At 35.3% G+C, this 18427-nt stretch overlaps 2 protein-coding genes across 10 annotated transcripts; one reads left to right on the plus strand and one right to left on the minus strand.

Moving 5' to 3' along the window:
• The first annotated feature begins 2799 nt into the window (after window positions 1–2799).
• LOC112568078 lies at window positions 2800–7810 on the plus strand. 5 transcript variants are annotated; one of them, XR_003099982.1, is made up of 6 exons: window positions 2800–2882; window positions 3389–3739; window positions 4105–4386; window positions 4862–5877; window positions 6193–6204; window positions 7058–7810. XR_003099982.1 is itself a non-coding variant. In XM_025245119.1 (6 exons), exons 1-6 carry the CDS (start codon window positions 2831–2833, stop codon window positions 7072–7074), a joined length of 1008 nt encoding a protein of 335 aa, XP_025100904.1. In that variant the 5' UTR covers window positions 2800–2830; the 3' UTR covers window positions 7075–7810. The 5 variants fall into 5 exon arrangements, 3 of the variants coding, with proteins under 3 accessions (XP_025100904.1, XP_025100903.1, XP_025100901.1); XM_025245119.1 differs by having other exon boundaries at window positions 4862–5155; XM_025245118.1 differs by having other exon boundaries at window positions 4862–5155; window positions 7351–7810.
• A 789-nt stretch (window positions 7811–8599) lies between these two features.
• On the minus strand, window positions 8600–18413 carry LOC112568079. 5 transcript variants are annotated; one of them, XM_025245120.1, is made up of 11 exons: window positions 18280–18413; window positions 16862–17843; window positions 16062–16415; window positions 15537–15818; window positions 14585–14871; window positions 14007–14153; window positions 13744–13756; window positions 13154–13206; window positions 12007–12081; window positions 11319–11374; window positions 8600–10374 (listed from the first exon to the last, which is right to left on the minus strand). In XM_025245120.1, the coding sequence occupies exons 6-11, from the start codon at window positions 14023–14025 to the stop codon at window positions 10213–10215; spliced, it is 378 nt and encodes a 125-aa protein (XP_025100905.1). In that variant the 5' UTR covers window positions 14026–14153; window positions 14585–14871; window positions 15537–15818; window positions 16062–16415; window positions 16862–17843; window positions 18280–18413; the 3' UTR covers window positions 8600–10212. The 5 variants fall into 5 exon arrangements, 1 of the variants encoding a protein (XP_025100905.1); XR_003099985.1 differs by lacking the exon at window positions 8600–10374 and having other exon boundaries at window positions 10790–11374; window positions 12007–13206; XR_003099984.1 differs by lacking the exon at window positions 8600–10374 and having other exon boundaries at window positions 11354–11374; window positions 13154–14153.
• Between the last annotated feature and the right edge of the window lie 14 nt (window positions 18414–18427).

The following is an 18427-nucleotide window of genomic DNA, read 5'->3' on the forward strand; positions in this document are numbered from 1 at the left end:
CTGCTCCTTTTTGAGTGAACGGAGGATTAGTGTATAATTTTAGATAGAAAGTTTAGGAACTAAGAGGCAATAGGAAGTATTGCACGTGAGTGTCTGAGACGGAAGAGGAAAGGTGTAGTCGACTCTGTAGTATAAATGAACCAATCGGGCACTCTCTCGGGAGAAAGGACAAATGTTTGCTCAGTGGAAAAATATTTATAGTATTTTTCAATTTAGAGTTACCAGGATCCTTGACAGATTTAATAAATATTCCTAATTGTTTGCTAGTTGGTTTTAAAATATCATGTAAGTCAACTTTTAAGAGAGATGCGCAGGCAACATCGCAAGAGCTCGCACCTCTCAACTTTTTACACAAAGATATGTTGTGTCGCAGATTGAAGATATATCAAGTGTGGACAAGTTTGCGGCAGCGAGCGATTACACACATAGAAAGAAATCTAGAAGTAAACTGTGCACACACTCCCGATTAGGGTATAACTGTTTATCGGATCAAATGCCAAAATGTTTTTCAGCTTCAACTGCTGCTATGTTGCTTTGTCTTAGACTCGTTTTACACTCACATCAGAAGATGTTTTACTATAACTTATACTCGCACTTGAGCGCTTACAAGGCCGAGAAAAGAATGAGACAAGAGTGCATGTTCAGAAACAAATGACTGTTGCTGTTTCAGGTATTTCCCGAAATTACAGCTCACGGTGTGATGAGTCTACTTTAAGAAATGCCGAAATATACTTATATCACTAATTAAACGTGTGAGAGTCGATTATGTTTCACTTGTTGTGCTTCCATGCTTGACTTTTACCAGTATTTGACATCTCTTTATAAATGAATGATGACTATATATTTAGTGTATGTTTTGTCAGGAGTTAATAAGTCAAGAGATCATATAGTTTAATCGTATAGGAGCAGGGATATTCGGCGCGAGAGGTATCCGGAGGCGTGAGAAATAAAATCACTAGTGTGGCGTACGTTATGTCTCAGATATGGGCGTAGTGATTTTGATTATTAAGTAATTTAATAACATGACTGTTGGTGAACATATCATGCCATTGGTAGTTTTTGTGAATATTTATTAGCTTTAGATCTACCAGTGGTCTGACAAGAATGGATCTTACGAGAGGATGGGTAATCCATATTGTCAAGTATGATATTTTACTTGGGTAATAATCTAGACTTGCGGTTTTCCATAAATTTTCAAATGAGTTCTTGTGAAACTTTATATAAGTATCTTATTGTTAATATATGTATTATTTATTGGAGCAAGTGTCTAGATTATACTCATTGGAGTAGTGTGGTCGAATAGGCGCGTGGAAGGTTTTTCAGGTTACGGTATATGGAGTTTTATCGTTTGGAAAAATTTGAGCTTGTTTTCTTGATTATTAAGGCGAGTTCGCGGTCTGAGTTTCATATATGATAAATTCGTATATGGAACGTGTTTATTGTGAAAGTTATACTGTTAGACGTATCCTAGAGTCTTTTACCTTCCATAGGAGTGTGTTTGTTATATGAATAGTTTTGGTGCATCACATTTAGTTATTTCTTTCTAGTCAGCATTTTTACACTGGCCTTGAATGCTTTTGTAGTTATATAGGTTATTAAACTTATTTGGTTATGTATGTATAATATCGTATTTTGTTAGCATCTTGAAGTCTACGGCAAGACGATTTGGCTCACATTATGGTTGAAATGGGAAGTATATAAGATGATAAAGGGTCTAGGGTTTTAATATTTAAGTGGAATCTATGTAATAACAATACTAAAGTAATACAGTAATTTTTTATTATTTTATGAGCTTGATTTTATGCTGGCATGTTATTCTTGTACATTAGTGATGGGGTTATCTCTCTGATTTAATATTTACAAGATTTTCGTAAGATACTTCTGTTCTTCTCTGAGTTATACTTCTGTATCCTATGAAGCGCATGTGATATCCATAATAATGATCGATAGGGTAGAGATCAGCATTAGATAGACTGGGTGTCGGTCATATAGCACTTAAATTCATTTTAAATCCATTAGTTAATACATCAGTGGTGAATGGAAGGAACTTCAGTGAATAACGTCTGCTATTGCTTGTTGCTAGAAGAGTGATTGAGTACTGTGTCAATAAAAACGCGACCTTGGGGAAATAGAAAGAGAGGGGATGGGCTGTGTGGATGTGTGGGTTTTTGGATAAGAGGTTGCAGGTGATGTGTTAGATGAATTAGAATAGGCTATATGTCTGTTGTTAGTAACTGAACGTGGAACCGTCTGTGGAAACGTGGAGGAAAGACTGCAGCAAGGTTCGATGGCTGGGATTTGTTTTCTTGCGATAACAGATATGTATTTAGTATATAGGAGGAGCATTGAAGTCGCAACACCCTTGATATACCATTAGTAGAAACAGTTATATCTCGAAGTATAATAATAATGATGAATGTAAAGCTAATGTCATTATTTAGTAATGATCAAAACAGAGGGAGGTAAATGCTGCGTGTGTCCGATAGAATATTTTGAGTGTTGAGATTTGGGATTATCTTTCATGATTTATGAGGGCAAGGGAACAGTTCGTGAGAAAAGTCATGATCGTGGATAAGATAATCGTGTCTATAGGAAAAGAACTGTAAGAAACTCGATGGGAGGGAATGTCGTCTTGATTTTCTATTGGTTGCTGAAGATTAATCAGATCAAAGTTATATAGCTAATGACTGGCGACCTGAAAGGCCAGTAGGGGCGTGTGATGTGGGGAACACTGCCCAGTGAAAAGGAGCCTCAGTGGCTTCGATCTCATCGTTCCCCGAATGGATCGGACAACTAACAAGGCCGATAATGTCTCAGCTTCAACCACCACATGTGCGCTCATGTCTTGTTGTTGATGCACCAAACACTTCCACTGCAAGCCTGTAAGTTATTTGTTTGTTAATCTTCAAAACTAAAGATGTAAATATACCTGACACATCTACATATCAGCTGATGCTAACAGTTTATTTTTGTCAGCTATTAAGATTTCTTTCTTCAGCTTTTGTACTTTTTTACATGTTATATTAATTATACTAAACTGATGATTATACTTTCATCTTTTTAAACTGACCTTGTCTATTGATGTAGATCTTTATAGCAAAAAAGGTCTGTAATGGTCAAGAGGTATTTGACTTTTAATGGTCTTTTTTAACACCAATACTTGTATTGTGTGGTAAGCAGTCTAAAAATAGTATTCATACCATAATCGGAAACTGTGCAGATTAGAATCTTGAACGTACTTACGTTAAAACTACGTCAGAAATTTTAGCTAATGAACTAAACATTTATTTTAGAATTTCGCTTACTTTGGAAAAGAAGCTTGCTGATCTCTAAATTATGTTTCTGATAAAAGTTTTAATAAACAGTTTGTTTACAATGTATATTCTAGGTCCTGAACTGACTTTTCTCCATTTTAAAGAAGACTTGTCGGTTGTTGAAAATCACTTTGTCCACGTGACGTTCTGGGTGAACGTATCGACCTGTAACGAGAAGAATACTTCACACAGAATACTTGTTCACACCAGGACGAAGACCGGAAGTCTAGAGTATGACGGGACGATTATCTACTGGAGAGACTCGTGTACTGAGAGACCAGAGAAGTCAGTTCAGTGCATCAGCCCAACAGGTCCAGCAGAGCTGAATAGAACAGTGAACCGCTCTCACATGCAGATTGAGTGGGAGTTGATTTCTACACACTCTGATTCTCCTACCTTCATACGAACGAATCTGACTGTGTTGTGTATGATTCTCTTTCTGTCTGTCTTACATTTAATTCTTTTCTTTAACTACTTCTCCTTTTTCATCGCTGTCTCCTTATTTGTGCATCCATCACACACACATGGGGACAGGGATATTTCCTTGACTCTATAATTTCTTTTTTTTCTTTGTTTAACACCTGAAATTAAATAAGTTTTAATTGTATTTCTGTTTTCGTAAGTATGTGTTTTCGTATGATTAGGGTCATTAACAAACTGGGTGTAATTTTTTTTTTTACTTACCGTACTTTTTTTTTACCGAAATTATGAAATAAAATGGTAGGTGTCACGTGTTCCATTTATAACAATATTGTTGATTTATTCTGTGTGATATCTGTTATTTTTCCAGATCCACCCAAAGTCTCAAGCTTCACTATAGATAAAAATGAGGCCAATGGCAACTATCTTATTAATGAAGGAAAAGCAGTTGACATTTCCTGCTCGTTTGACAAGGGAAACCCTCAAACTGTCTTCTTCCTGTTGGATAAAACTGGGAAAGAAATAAATACTTCTAGATCAGAAGAACAACTCACACATTCCCTGACCGTCAGATGTCAGGATGACTGGCCAATTGTTGGATGTGAAGGAGCCGGTTCAGAAAAGAACACATCAGTGACACTTCTTGCCAAGTGTAAGTAGTATAGAACTAGCCAAAACAAGATGAAATAAATGTTCAAAAGCTCAACTGTGATCAGCATTCCGTTAATGTTGATACCCATGTCGATGTTGGGATTGATAAAAAAGGCGTATGGCATCCAAATTGATGAACAATAAGTTGGGACTACTGAGTAAGCCTTCAGTCAAATTCATTTAATTTACTGGTGTAACATTCATCTGCAATAAAAAAAATAACAGACCTACATCAATCCTCTGGAAAGAAATCTGTACACCTTCATCAATAATTAATTCGATTCTCGGTATTAAAATTATAATTATACTTCATTTGCCTAACAGCTACATGTATGTGGCTTTTGTGCATTCTTTAACTTGTTTCCCAACTTCAGTGAATCATAATCTTTTGATGCAATGCAGCTAAAACTAAATATGACCAATATTTTAAAATGTGTTTAAGATGTTAAAGACTTTTTTTTTTAATATTCCTGCAGGTCGTCCTCAGTTTCTTGACAGGTATCCGAGGGTTGTAGTCAGCGGAATATACGAAAACTGGGTGTTCAACATAAAGTCCCACACTACAGTCGTAGAGAAATGTCTTTTGTGGTCGTTGCCATCTGGAAACAATTTAAGCAGTAAAGTGAACTGTAACCTTTTGGGGGATCCGCCTATCCTGCTGCTGACTGTCGCCATTTTAGGAAACGCCAGTACTAAAGAGAAAATCTGGTCCTTAGGTCTCTATGTTGAAGGAGGTTTTTCAGAGACATTAGTCTTCACCAAGCATTTAGGCGAGTATCTTCAGCACGTTAAGTATCTCTGGGTTAATAATATTTACCCACTGCTAGACAAAACAATATTCTTTAACCTCATTGTCACTCACACACACACACACACACACAGATACAAACTGTATTTTTCAGAGAAACTTGTCAAGATTTTCGTACTCAGTTTGCAATAGGAGTGCTTATCTTGACTCGTATTTGCATATTAGGCGACTTGTTCGGACAAATTTTACAATACACCCCGAAAAGATGAGGGTTTTGTCTCCGTACATAACGTTTCGGTGTGGGTGTGGGTGTACCTGAGGACGTGTGTGAACGCACATTCGTCTTTGTCTTCTGTTCTTGCCGATTCGAAAAGAAGTTGCTTACTTAGCATTAAAGAAACCAGTTTTATACGCCAACAAAAAGATGATCAGAAAAATAAGAACGGTAATAAGCTTCATAAGCTCAACATGATGCCTTTTAATTCTGCTACACTTTGCAGAGAAAAAACATTTGTGAGTCAGAGTCAGTCAAGAGGATCCATTTATTCCGTATATGAAATTTTTGCTGTCAATGGGTATTTCCCATGTCATCCACAAATAGTGGACACGAGTAAACTCGGCTATTGAAAACGAAAGTAAAGAAATATCCAAACGATCAGGAAATACTGTTCAAGAGTTCATGATGACCGTCAGAAATTTCTCTGAAAATTAACTATAGGAATAGACACTGTTGAACACAAACAGGTAAAATTTTCATTTATTAATTTTTTTATTTAAATACTGATATTTATGTACTGAAGGTGTTCTTTATAAACCTAGTCTACAATAAATGAGCAACAGAACTCACACTTGCTAGCAAACGCAGGTGAATGATAAAGAACGTTTTTCACCTGCTGCAGCTTCAATTTTCACTAAGTACAAAGAATAACTTCACTGATTAATATGATTTGTATCGAGAAAGAAAGTGAACAGTAAGGCAAGAGGAGAGAGACAACATGAATGGTAAAATGTAGTTAAAGAATAATTAGCATATTTATCAATTTTTCTTTTTATTTACAGCTGTTGTTGCAGGTAAGACTCCGATTTATTTCACACTACAAAACCAGCAAAAGGTAGCCTGCTACTATTATACTTTTAACTGGGATATTTTGTATTTATGTCTCTTTTCTACCCCAATAGATCTTCTACATTATATTATGTGGCAGCCATTGATAGCTGATTTCCAACCAAACTGCAAAGAATCATTACTGACCTATTCTAATGTTTGCTTTCTTCCTCTGACTGCTAAAACAAACGCTATTTCTAATCCCTACATTAGACGATCAGTAAAAGGAAAACTTAACTAAATCTTTGGAAGTCAGAGAGTTTCGCAGGATTTCGCCAGTACTTGGAAATGATGTGGTGTGTAGACCAAAAAAGTATCGTCTATAGTAGTAAGGGACTCAGACCCGTCAGATTCAAATACGTTTGTGAATACATTACCCCTACATTACTTCTCTCTCTCTTTCTACCATTTAAAAAGGGGGTAGGTGGTGAATAAAAAGCTAAATCTCCTGTCACCATGAGAGTCGGGGGTCTTGGTAAACACTGAAAAACTTTTGGACAGACTCCTATTTGCATGGGTATGCGTCATGGGCTCCTGCGGTAATCCTGTTCCCTCCAACCTGTGTGTGAGTTCGTGTCTGTAAGCGTCATAGGTATGAGTTATACAAAATAAATTACATGAATTTAAAATCCTTATGTCCGCCTTCGCTGGAACTCTGTAAATAAACATGACGACGACGACGAAGACGACGACGACGACGACGATGATGATGATGATGAATGATGATGATGATGATGATGATGATGATGATGATGATGATGATGATGATGATGATGATGATGATGATGATGATGATGATGATGATGATTTGGTTTGCAGATTTATATAGAACATAAACGAGCAATCGACATTTGAGCCTGTGCTACCACTGCCAAGAATGTGTGAAGACAAACGCAATTGAATGATGGACATTTGTATCAGCTGTTACACAGAGTCGGCATTAGAAGGCTAAAGGTGTGGCTAGTTTCGGACGATCTCAATGGTAGGCCTGTGCGAGTTAAATTTCGAAAGAAAAGACGCCAGGAAAGCTAAATTTCCCAGAAAATGTTGTTCATTGATTCCTAATCAACCAAAGCTATAAGAAATTAAACTATTTTGATTTGAATTTCCAGGTCATGGGCAGTGGACTAGGGCAAAGGTCTTTTTGCCTCTCAGAGGTTTGGCTGTTGTACTTATCTTGTACCACGTATTTATTTGTTCCTGCTATTTTTCATGTCTGATTAAAATAGTCGAAACAAGCACAAATGAAAACTGAAAGCGAAAAAAAGCAAAGAAAAGTGAAAGAAAAAACAATGAAAGGAAGAAACAAAGGAAAGCAATGAGACCATTGTTTCTTTTTGAAACTTTAAAACCTAATGATAACATCTTCCTTCCAGAAGAACGCTGGTTGTGTTTTATGCTTTTTACTTGTTAACAAAATATGTTTTATATGTCTGCCATACACTTGAAGAATTTAAATGTGTTTTTGGAGACAAGGTCTTCTCATACTTTACGAAAATGAACATACCTTTCATTGACTCTCAGGCTTACAGATCTTGGCTTGTATGATTCTCACGTGATACGATGTCTGTGTGACCAACTTTTTAGAAAAGTTGGAATGTTTTTCTTACATTAAAATGACTTTTCAATGTATTTATATTACATTATTTATATCTTTAGTGTGTGCGTGTGTGTGTTTACATGAGAAGAAAGGGGGAATAGCCTCGCGCATATGATTTTTTAATACATTTGGTTTATTTTGAAAAGTTTTCATCAACTCACACCAGTATGTAATCCTTGATAGCAAACAGAAAAACAAGAGAGAAAGAACATAGTTCATTTAACGTACATTTCGTAGGTTTGTTGTTTAAACAAAAGGCGCATTGTCAATCCTTTAAGGTGATTAATCAAACTGAAACTTATGGCTGAACTGAAGTGAACAAACGGTGCAGTCTTCTCTAAGGAAATGTTCAAGGAAATTGAATTTAGGGATGTACAGTATACTTTGAGCTGCCCTTTCGATGAAACAACCCTCTTCTAAAGCTAAAAGCGGCTTGAAAGAAAATCAAGAGAATTAGGAACAAACACTCACAGTTCTTATCTTCTTCCATGTTTCTACAATAGTATATCCAATAAATAATTCTCTGTGTTTGTGAGTGCGTGTGTGTGTGGTTTAGTTGTCCAGCATTTTCGTGTTGTTCTAATAGTGTGTACTGCGGGGAAGAAGAGTAAGATGACAAACATAGAAAATGTTTTAAATTAAGTGCTTTCCAATTTCTCTACATTCTTTTTGTTCTTTGTCTATCTGATATTTTGCTACTAAGAAAAACTGACGATTTATTGGAAAAAAGAACCACATGAAAAGAGAACCATACTCTCCCTGTCTGCTTTATTATCAGAAATTGTAAAATTAAAAGTCTTCATATTGCGCTATTAGTCCACCTCTTTGTTTTTGCGTGTTTTTATCCAATTCTAAGGTAGACAGAAATATGTTTTGGTTCGGTATTTGATTAGAGGGACAATAGACATGGCATTCTGAGCTAGCACTATGGCATGGCCATAACAGAACGAAACACATGCCTTTGTCTCATGAAGTTTATTGCAGAAAGAAAATTAATTACAGGTATATCTTGAAAACAATGCAAAGACAGGTCAAAGAAGACAAATAACATATTTTATAAGTTTATGAAACCATCATATTGACGAAATAACATTTGTGAATAATATTCGTTTAGTTTTCTCTCGTTTATCGAAGTGAGGAAAACTCCTTCCATCAGAAGTAGGATTGAGCATTAAGATTAGGATGGATTACTGACTAGTCCGGGTGTGAACCACACACCCCAGCTACGTATGTCATCCGTTCTTAGAACTGAAATAGGAACAGATATCTGTAGAGCTAAGTCTTAAGTCTAGTAGATGTCTTGATATAATCCCATACTGAAATTAGACATTCCTAAACTTAAATATTTAAAGTAAAAAGTCTTGACCATGTTTATGCAGATGGTGTAGCTATCACACCAGAAAGTTAAATTGATACCCACTTTCTTATATTTTAAAAACTGTGCTAATAGTGGAATCCCAACATCATTGGAAATTCAAAACCTGATTTAAAAAAAAATAATTGTAGGTATTTGCTATACAGGACAAGGGCGGTATAAACTCGAGTTTATAGAATTTTAACAGTACAGATATTTTTCAACTCATACTTCCTTATCTGTTTGGTCTAAATAATTATACATCCACCCGCACATACATGCGTGTGTGTATGTAGTAGACTATCAAGTCAAAATCTCTCTTTGATTATAAATATATACACAAACAGCTGTGCGAGACAATAATAATGAAGTATTCATTAAATTTTCTACCATATACTCAAAGCCCTCTGTACGGCAAATCTCGATCATTTTGTCAGTTTTTCCCACATCGGGAAGATTTAACAACTCCTTTAAGCAGCTTGCAATAAGCTATTTGCTATGAAAGTAGCTGATAAGTCCACACTTTATCTAGCTCTAGCCTTATGTGTAAAATAGGACACGTCCTTAACTGTTGATGTTCATTGCCCATAGAGGAACTGATATGTATATATAGAAAACATTTTAGAAATAATTTATTAATAATTCTTATTTAACTATTCATTTCAAAATGCAATATCCAGTGGACACATTTAAAGATGGAAAGTTATTCTATACACTGACTTAACTTCCAAATAAAAGTTTGAATAATTGTCGAATCAAAACTACACCAAAAGTGATTTGTTTTACCAGTCATGATTTGTCCCATTAAATCATTCGTACTAGATATGTTAACTATATGGCCACCCCGTGTGTTTTTAATTGAACAAACAGGAAAAGTAAATTTGTATTCAAAGTGACTTCTGCTAAAAGTAAAACACTTCTTTCATCTAAATAACAAAAATGTTAAATATTCTTTATATCAATTTTAAACCTTCTTCAAAAATAATTTTTCTTCTATTTCTTTTTTATTGGTCCTTTGTTTTAGTCACGTGGTGGAGGAACAATGGCACTGAAGTTGAGTGCAGCGTACTCAGTCTCCAACATGGTGCCATTGACTGTATCACTAACACTGGTGGTTGTAAAGTCCAGGTCTCCGTAAATCAACCCATCTGAACGTTTATGGCGGCATATAGACGAAGCCTCCTGTTATAAGTGTGATAAAATCAGATAATAACTATCAGTGTTTCTCAACGCTTGTAAATAAACAAGTTGAAAATTTGCTTACATTCTGCTTTACTTGTCTTGGTATTGTTTGTGATCATCAAATATAAAAATCAGTCAACTTTCTTGTTAAGGCATAGTTAGTCCACATGTTTCAAATATTAGACAGTCACAAACTCATATTACAAATATTTTAAATTAGATGGTTTTAGTTAGAAGTATAAGAATCCATTGGCTTTGATTTTTCAGTGTGTTCTATGTGCTATCAATCCATTTCGACAGAGATTATTCAGATGACATTGTTTTGATATTCGCTCATACGAGTATGCAATGGAAACGAAACTATCTAATGAAGTTTAGTCAAACATTATCACTTTGGTGCTCATTAGAAAGATAATTAAACACGTCTGTTCAATTTAGTCACCACACAATGTGCTGGTCATTAGTGTAGAGCGAACCATTAAAATATTACTTGTTAAATGCGAACGGAAATGAAGTCAGTCTTATCAAGAAAAGCACGCAGAACAAAGAAAATACAGATCATACGATTAATGTGAGTCTGTTCTAGCCTCAAACGTGTACTATGCATAAAAATAATAAACAAGAATATAAATTGTCAAAGAGTTAATGTGCTGCCAAGGAAACAAACTGCTAGTTTCAACCACTCGTAAAATATTGTCTTTCTTTGTTTCACTTTTAGTTAAATATTGCAACCATAAATAAGTTAACGATATTTTAATGGTTGACAGAGTTACTTAAGTAGTCATATCTACGTTTCGGTTTTATTTTCAGACAGGGTGATGTCAAAATATCCTTGTACTACAATTTCAGGGTGACCTATCCGATGCACAGTAGACTGGATTAAATATTAAGCAAAACGCTATTAGTGACTGTGTAACACCTTCTGAAACAAGCTTAAGGTTTACCATTATCTCTGCTGATGCACCAACATTTGCGACTTCAGCAACATCAGTCTTCAGACCTGTAAAAAATTCGAAAATAATGCATCGTCTATCATCATTCATTATCCTACTAAGTACAGAATCTAACTAGTGGAGGTTATTGCTGCTTCGGGTGCTGTTTTTTTTTTTTTTTTTTTTTTTTTTTTTTGAGTTGCTATCTGATATTTCTTACATAACAGTCCATCGCGTTTTTCCCGACTGACACTTTTCAGTTTTTCATACTTTAAGTAAAGTTAGCATTATGATATATGTTTTTTCTTTCAACGAATTTAAGAACATGCATTCTTCTTTTTTGTAAACATGTGGACCTATCGAGAGAAAATTTCAATTTCAGTTAACTATTACAATAGTCATTAAAGAAGATAAAAGTGATGTTAAAGAAGTTTTTCATTTACAGCAGTTACAGTCAGCGTATGTTTCTAGGATGCAAGTTAAATATTTCGTATAATATTTTCTTCTTTTTGAATTTGTGTTAGAGAGACGTGCGAGTTACTTTGTCCACAGTCTCTCTGGATAAAGAAAAAGAATGAGAATAACTTTTATTGTGGAAGACACGATGTGCTTTTGTGCTAAAAATGGAATTTATTTTAAGTGGGATTACCTTTCTGCACCTTTCTGTCTCACTGGGAAGGTTATAATCACTATGTCTCACCTTGTTGTTGGCGCATTTTTTCTTGGACAACCATGGAGGTATAATCATTTTCGGTTGCTTCTGTTGAAGAGTTTCCTGAGAAATTAAGTACTAATGTATGAATGTTAAAGGTTCTTCAAGATGTGTGCACTAATTTGTCTTTAAAACCTCTTTATGATCTTCAAACGCTAGCACATTTGTTTTAAAAATATTATGACAAAAATACTATGCTCTTTTTTTTGTAGACATTTTGTTCTCCATTTATTTATTAACGCAATTCAGTTAAACATTGTATTATATTAGCTAAGGGTATTCACTTTTTACTAAAGTGCCTTTCTTTAAAATACGTTTTATGTACTATTCACTTATTTGAGTTCTTTTACTTCCAATTATCCAAAGGTGCAATTTATTGTAAAAAAAAACAGTAATAACACACGTGCAATACACTACGGGTTAGTTGTTACAAAAGACCATGCACACTTGGAGTTCAATGCTCAAAACGAAGTTTCATTTTTTTCTCTGATTTTGGAAGGAAAAATTAGCTGCACATGTCAACACTTGAATACTACGTACCATAACTGTCAGGGCAACAGTCACCACCAAACCGGCATAAATCTTTCCGAAACATACCTGCTCCTACCGCAAAATTTTCGCACCCGAACTAAATACAGAGGTGGTCGCCCAACCCTGATTCACGACAATTCTGCAACGATGTACAAACCCCTCTAGGTCCCAGCAGGCAGAAAAATAAGTATACGTCAATTTGGTCAGTTAAAAAAAGATGTTATTGGGGAACCATATTATTTCCACCTGATGTGACAGACAGGGTGATTGGCAACTAGCCATCAACTTTTTCGTGCCGCCGGGATTGTCCGCTGGACATCTCTGCGTTTCCGGAGAAGACAATTAGTCTACCGCGAATGACAGATTCCCCAACTTTGCACGCAAGGCCTGTAAAAGTTTCTTTTTAGAAGAACCAGAAACCTTACTACACTCTTCCCACACGCGACACCCTGTACTCGACAACGATAAAAAAAAAGGGGGGGGGAAGAAAAGGTCATAATATAAAAGAAAGACGGAAGAAGTATGTGAAAGAATTACAGGAAGGAACAACCACATCAATAAATACCTATGCTATTACAGTTTAAGAAGTATGGGAGCCACTTACGTGTAAAAATTTCCCGCACATTTTCTGTTGAAACTCTGCTCTCATCTCTATCCCTGTAAAGACGTGATTTGTTTACAATGAGGAAGTTTCTGTGTTCATGATCTTCAAACCATAAAATAGATTCTTATTTTGACTGAAGAAACCTAGAAATCCTTTTCTTTTTCATAAGAAATGACACTTTTATCTATTACCCTTTTAACACTTATCACATTAGAGTAGATAGCAAACAACACTAATGTAAAGCTTGATTCGAGCGTATTTACGGTCTATTGTTGTCTTTTTTATCTTTAAGTGACAGTATTGTGTACCCTCTTTTTTGCTTAGGGTTTCTTTTGCTGAACAAGGTCTGTGTTGGTATAATGGCAACTTGTATAGATGCACGTTTTAGTACAAATGCAATTGCAGTCTCTATAAATTGATTATATTTACTGATTAATACTGATAAAATGCAATTCTACATCAAAACTTTTGTCGATGCATACATGAGATAGCTATCATCAGGGACTACGTGTCTTTTAATACGTTAATATAACAACATATAAAAATAATTTAAAAGAAATACTGTAAAAAGCCTATAAAAGGATACTCACCTGATCCCTCTGCCTAGTACAAAAGAAACAGAGAACTTTATGTAAAAATAAACGACAAAGATTTTATTTAAAAAGACATTATACAAAGTTCCTTTCATATTTTCACAAGTTCACAAGTACTGTGGACAAAACGATTTGATTTTTCCTGCAACAAATAAAGAACAAATAATGGAGCTTTGCAATTTAATGTCAATAATTTTGTTGAAATAACCACGGCAAAATATAATTACTAAGAAATTTAACTATTTATTTAAATAACTTACTGTCAGCCTGTTTCCTCATCCTCTTTATGGCAACAAGAACAACAACAATTGTTGCAGTGAAGACAATGACACCCAACAAAATAATAACCACAAATTCAGGACCAAGGGTTTCTTCTGAACTGGACAACGAATTTTCTGTAACTGTAACTGTTGAAATCAGTTTGTTTAATCTTCCAAATTCTTATCTTTTATCTGACCGTTATTTTATCTGACCTTTTTTAAATCCCAGTTAAACATTACACCACAATTATTTTCCTACATATAAAGTACGAGAATGTCAAATATGCTAAAATCTAGTTACATAGTTTTTTTCCAGATATTTAGCAAACATGAAAATTCAATGCGCAGTATGTCACCAGTCGCTAACTACATGTCAAATGCTCTTAAAAATCTTTTAAAATATTAGCAATTTAAATGACTTGTTCATCTGTTAATAACGGACTAGTAATATTTATTAAAAGGCATAAAATATAACATTTTTATTAATATGTCATGCTTTAACCTTTACTATTTTCATTTATATGAAATATTAGTATGCAATTAGCTTACCCAGAAACATGTAACACATCTATACTCACCTGAGGGTAACGAGAAAATAATGTTTCTGAAAGTCCTCCTTCAATACTGATATTTAACGACCAATTTCCACCTGTGATGCTGTCGTTTAAAATTACAACCGTCAAATTCAGGTTAGGTGGATCTCCAGTCAGGGTACAGTTCACTTCTTTTCTCCAGTTTTCTCCAGATGACAAAGACACTAGTATACATTTATCTACAACAGTGGTGTAGGCTTTTATGTTAAACTCCCATCGTTGGTATATTCCAGGGTGGAGATTGGGAGACTTTTTGATAAACTGAGGCTTACCTACAAAAAAGTTAAACAAAACATAGATGGAGTTTTCATAGTGTCAGATTCGTTTTGAATTTGTTTTAATTTGAACGGCTTTTGCCTGGTAACGAATAGTTTTTTTTCAAAACATATTTTCATATCTAAAGTGATTGTTGAAATTTTTGAAAGTGTTCTTTTTATCTGTTTACATATGTAGACTCAGTTAACTTTTGCGACTGAAATATGCAGCCATTACATCTGGGAGGCAATGAATAATCTAAGACAATAGAAAGGATCTTATGTTATTACTGTGTGGATGTCACTATAAGTTTGAAATAGTAGAATTACCTTTAAATAGCTTCCCATGTAGAATTGATTAGTTGTGTTTTGAGGAGACTATTTTATCGGTATGTTTACATGTTAACAACATTGGTGATGGGATCAACAGTTAAACTAGAGAGTATCCTGATTCACTAGTATTTGGAAGATGTAGGTTAGGTAAAAATGTGTAGAATAACCAAGAGCTTGGAATACAAACTTTTTTAAAGTGATTGACAATGCTTAATGCTCGGAGTACAAACTTCATTAACCCAGAATAAAATTAACAGAGACAGCGGTGGTAGGGGGAGTAAGGGACGTGAATGATTCAGAACCCTCCATGGTCAAAGTAAACACTAATCACTTCCAATTTGGTTACTTACATCTGACAAGAAAGGTGACAGATTTGTTCATTGTCGAGCCCAATCCTTCACACTGGATGATGGGCCAGTCGTCTTGACACTGAGCATTAAGTGAATGGTTAAGATGTTGTTCTCCTCTTGAGGCGTTTATTTCTTTTCCAGCTTTATCTACAAGGATGAATTTGGTGGGAGGGTTTCCTTCATCGAATAAGCAGGAGATGTCGACCTCTTCACCTTCATTAATGACATGAGTATGATGGACCTCTCTTCTATTCACAGTCAGACTTGTAACCTTTGGTGGATCTGTAATATAAAAATACTTGGATAGAATACAGGACCAACAATGTGTGCTCGTCTGTTACGTTAGCACATGTAGAGAGTAGCGGAGGCAAATATAAATTACAAGAGATGAAGTTTTGTAATATGACGTGCGTGTGTTGTATGGGAGTGACTGGGCAGAGCAGTGGAGAACGAGCTGGAGAGAACGTAAGAGTGCGAGAGAGAGATAGGGGGTGGTTGTGGGAAGGGGGTACTTGATATACTTACACAACACAGTAAGGTTCATTAGTACAAACGAAGAGTGACCAGACTGTGCAAAAGTCAACTCCCACTCAATCTGCACGTGAGAGCGGTTCACTGTTCTGTTCAGCTCTGCTGGACCTGTTGGGCTGATGCACTGAACTGACTTCCCTTGTCTCTCAGTACACGTGTCTTTCCAGTAGGTAATCGTCCCGTCATACTCTAGACTTCCGGTTTTTGTCCTGGTGCGAACAATTATTTTGTGGGATGTATTCTTCTCGTTACATGTCGACACGTTCACCCAGAAAGTCACATTAACGAATTGATTTTCAACAACTGATAGGTCCTCTTCCTTAAAGTCATGAAATGTTAGTTCAGTACCTACAACATAAATTGCAAATTAAACTTTGTTAATAAATCGAATAAAAAGCAGATCTCTAAAACAGTTTCAATTTACGAGTTTTCAATCACAAAAGACACATGCTATTAATTAGCTGTATATTTTTTTTTAAATGTAAAGATGTTGTTAGAGTGTTTCCACGTTCTGGATGTTTGATGTTTAACTATCCATGCATCTAACACCCAACAACTTAGAAAAGACTACATTCGCTATGAGGAATATCTGGGTATATTATAAGAAAATCAAAGAAAAAATCTGAAATTAACACTTCAGCGTAATTTCTACAAGCTAAAGTAATAGAGCTGACAAACGTAGAAAAATGTTATAACTAAAAACAAGAAAGATTTTTAGCATTAGCTGGTATACAAACATGTCGGATTATTCATATCGTCTATTAAAGACCAAAAATAAAGTGAAGTCAGCTTACAGGCTTCCTGTGAAAGTGTTTGGTGTACGAGCAAGACATAAGCAACATATGCAGCAGTTGAAGCTGAAAACATTTTGTGCATTTCTCCTGTTAACTCGGGAGTTGCAAGTTACTTCTAGATTTCTACTACTGACTATCTGCTATCGACACAAGCTTTGGGGTAGAAATAACACGGAAGTGTAAGATAAAAATGAGCTTATAGACACGGAACTTCTTCCTTTCAGTTTTCAAATGTATCAAACACAGCATCTGCCACGATGCAGACTGGACAATAAATCTGATTATATATAGATTATAAACATATATCTACTTATTTATCTTCATATCAAAAGTAATGGCTCTCTCTCTCTCTCACACACACAAACGCACACACACCCCGTACACATGTACACATACACGAACGGGAGGATGTTAGGCGAGTACAATTTTGAGAAACGCAAACACGAAATTATATAATGCTAAATATTCATGTAAGAAATAAAGCATTGCTTTATGGAAGAAAATTATGTGCTTATACTTCCCAAAACTTCCCAAGATATCCAGGGAGAAAATTTAGCAGGTTAAAGCATCAAAAACAATGTTTATTTTCCGAGATAAAAACAGATTCGTGTATGTTATCAGACATGTAAAACATTGATTCCTCTCTAACAAAATGCGTTGATTGCTTAAGCCAGCGGTTCTCAACCTTTTACTTGTGACGCCCCCCTGACGAACAAAGGTACATCCACGCGCCCCCTTAGCCGGCAATGTAAGCTAATTTCACTAAAACTGGTATAAGAAACTTTAAAAAAATGACCACCTTCGCGCCTCCCCCCCCTTTGTAACCACGTCGCCCCCCCTCCCCCGCAGGGGAGCGCGCCCCACAGGTTGAGAACCGCTGGCTTAAGCAGATAATATTACTACTTTCCTTCGTTTCCAATTTTTCTTTCTTTCGTCCTTCCATTGTCTTTTTTGATTCCTTTCACTATAGATGGTTCTTTTTCTATTCAAAATTATTTAAAAAGAGAAAAATCGAGAACATTAAAAGCAGAAAGACAAATACAAGAAGAGTACAAACAAGATTTTTAGATATTCATGAAAAGAAGCTAGGAGAGGCTAGTCTGTGTACTTTCAAGGGAGAGAACCGGTCCATCACTAAGATATTTTAACGCGCCAGTTACCTTCCTTGTAAAATAATAATCAAATACTTTCATTGTCTACCTACAGTCTTTCTATTTATAATATGAAAATCAAGATAAAATGGTAGTGTATAAAACTCTCGCATTATAATTTTTGCATCTTTTTTATAAATTCAGAACCTTTTCAATCGACTCACCGTATGATATTAAACTAGACTTTATGAAAGTGTTATTGTGATCGTTATTAGAGAACTACAACAGATGCAATGGATTCTATAATTATATCAAAATCATGTTTACATTTTTCTGTCGTTCAATCTCAAGCGTTTGGCTGCACCGCCTGAATTTACAGGCTATTACATGTTTCTCTTACACATCGCGGATCTCTTTAGTCATTTGGTTACTGACAGGATTTACACAGGTCCTACTACTCCCATGATGATTGTAT

This window comes from Pomacea canaliculata, linkage group LG7 (genome assembly GCF_003073045.1).
Source record: "Pomacea canaliculata isolate SZHN2017 linkage group LG7, ASM307304v1, whole genome shotgun sequence".
Lineage (NCBI taxonomy): Eukaryota > Metazoa > Mollusca > Gastropoda > Architaenioglossa > Ampullariidae > Pomacea > Pomacea canaliculata.

Coding starts and splice junctions, on each gene's coding strand:
- LOC112568078 (XM_025245116.1), top strand. CDS start 2,831: ATGTGCGCTCATGTCTTGTTGTTGATGCACCAAACACTTCCACTGCAA. Junction 3,740..4,104: donor AACGAATCTGACTGTGTTGT/GTATGATTCTCT, acceptor TTATTTTTCCAG/ATCCACCCAAAGTCTCAAGC. Junction 5,156..6,192: donor AGTCTTCACCAAGCATTTAG/GCGAGTATCTTC, acceptor TTTTATTTACAG/CTGTTGTTGCAGGTAAGACT.
- LOC112568079 (XM_025245120.1), bottom strand. Junction 12,082..13,153: donor TGTGCGGGAAATTTTTACAC/GTAAGTGGCTCC, acceptor TTAATTTCTCAG/GAAACTCTTCAACAGAAGCA. Junction 11,375..12,006: donor AAAAATGCGCCAACAACAAG/GTGAGACATAGT, acceptor AATTTTTTACAG/GTCTGAAGACTGATGTTGCT.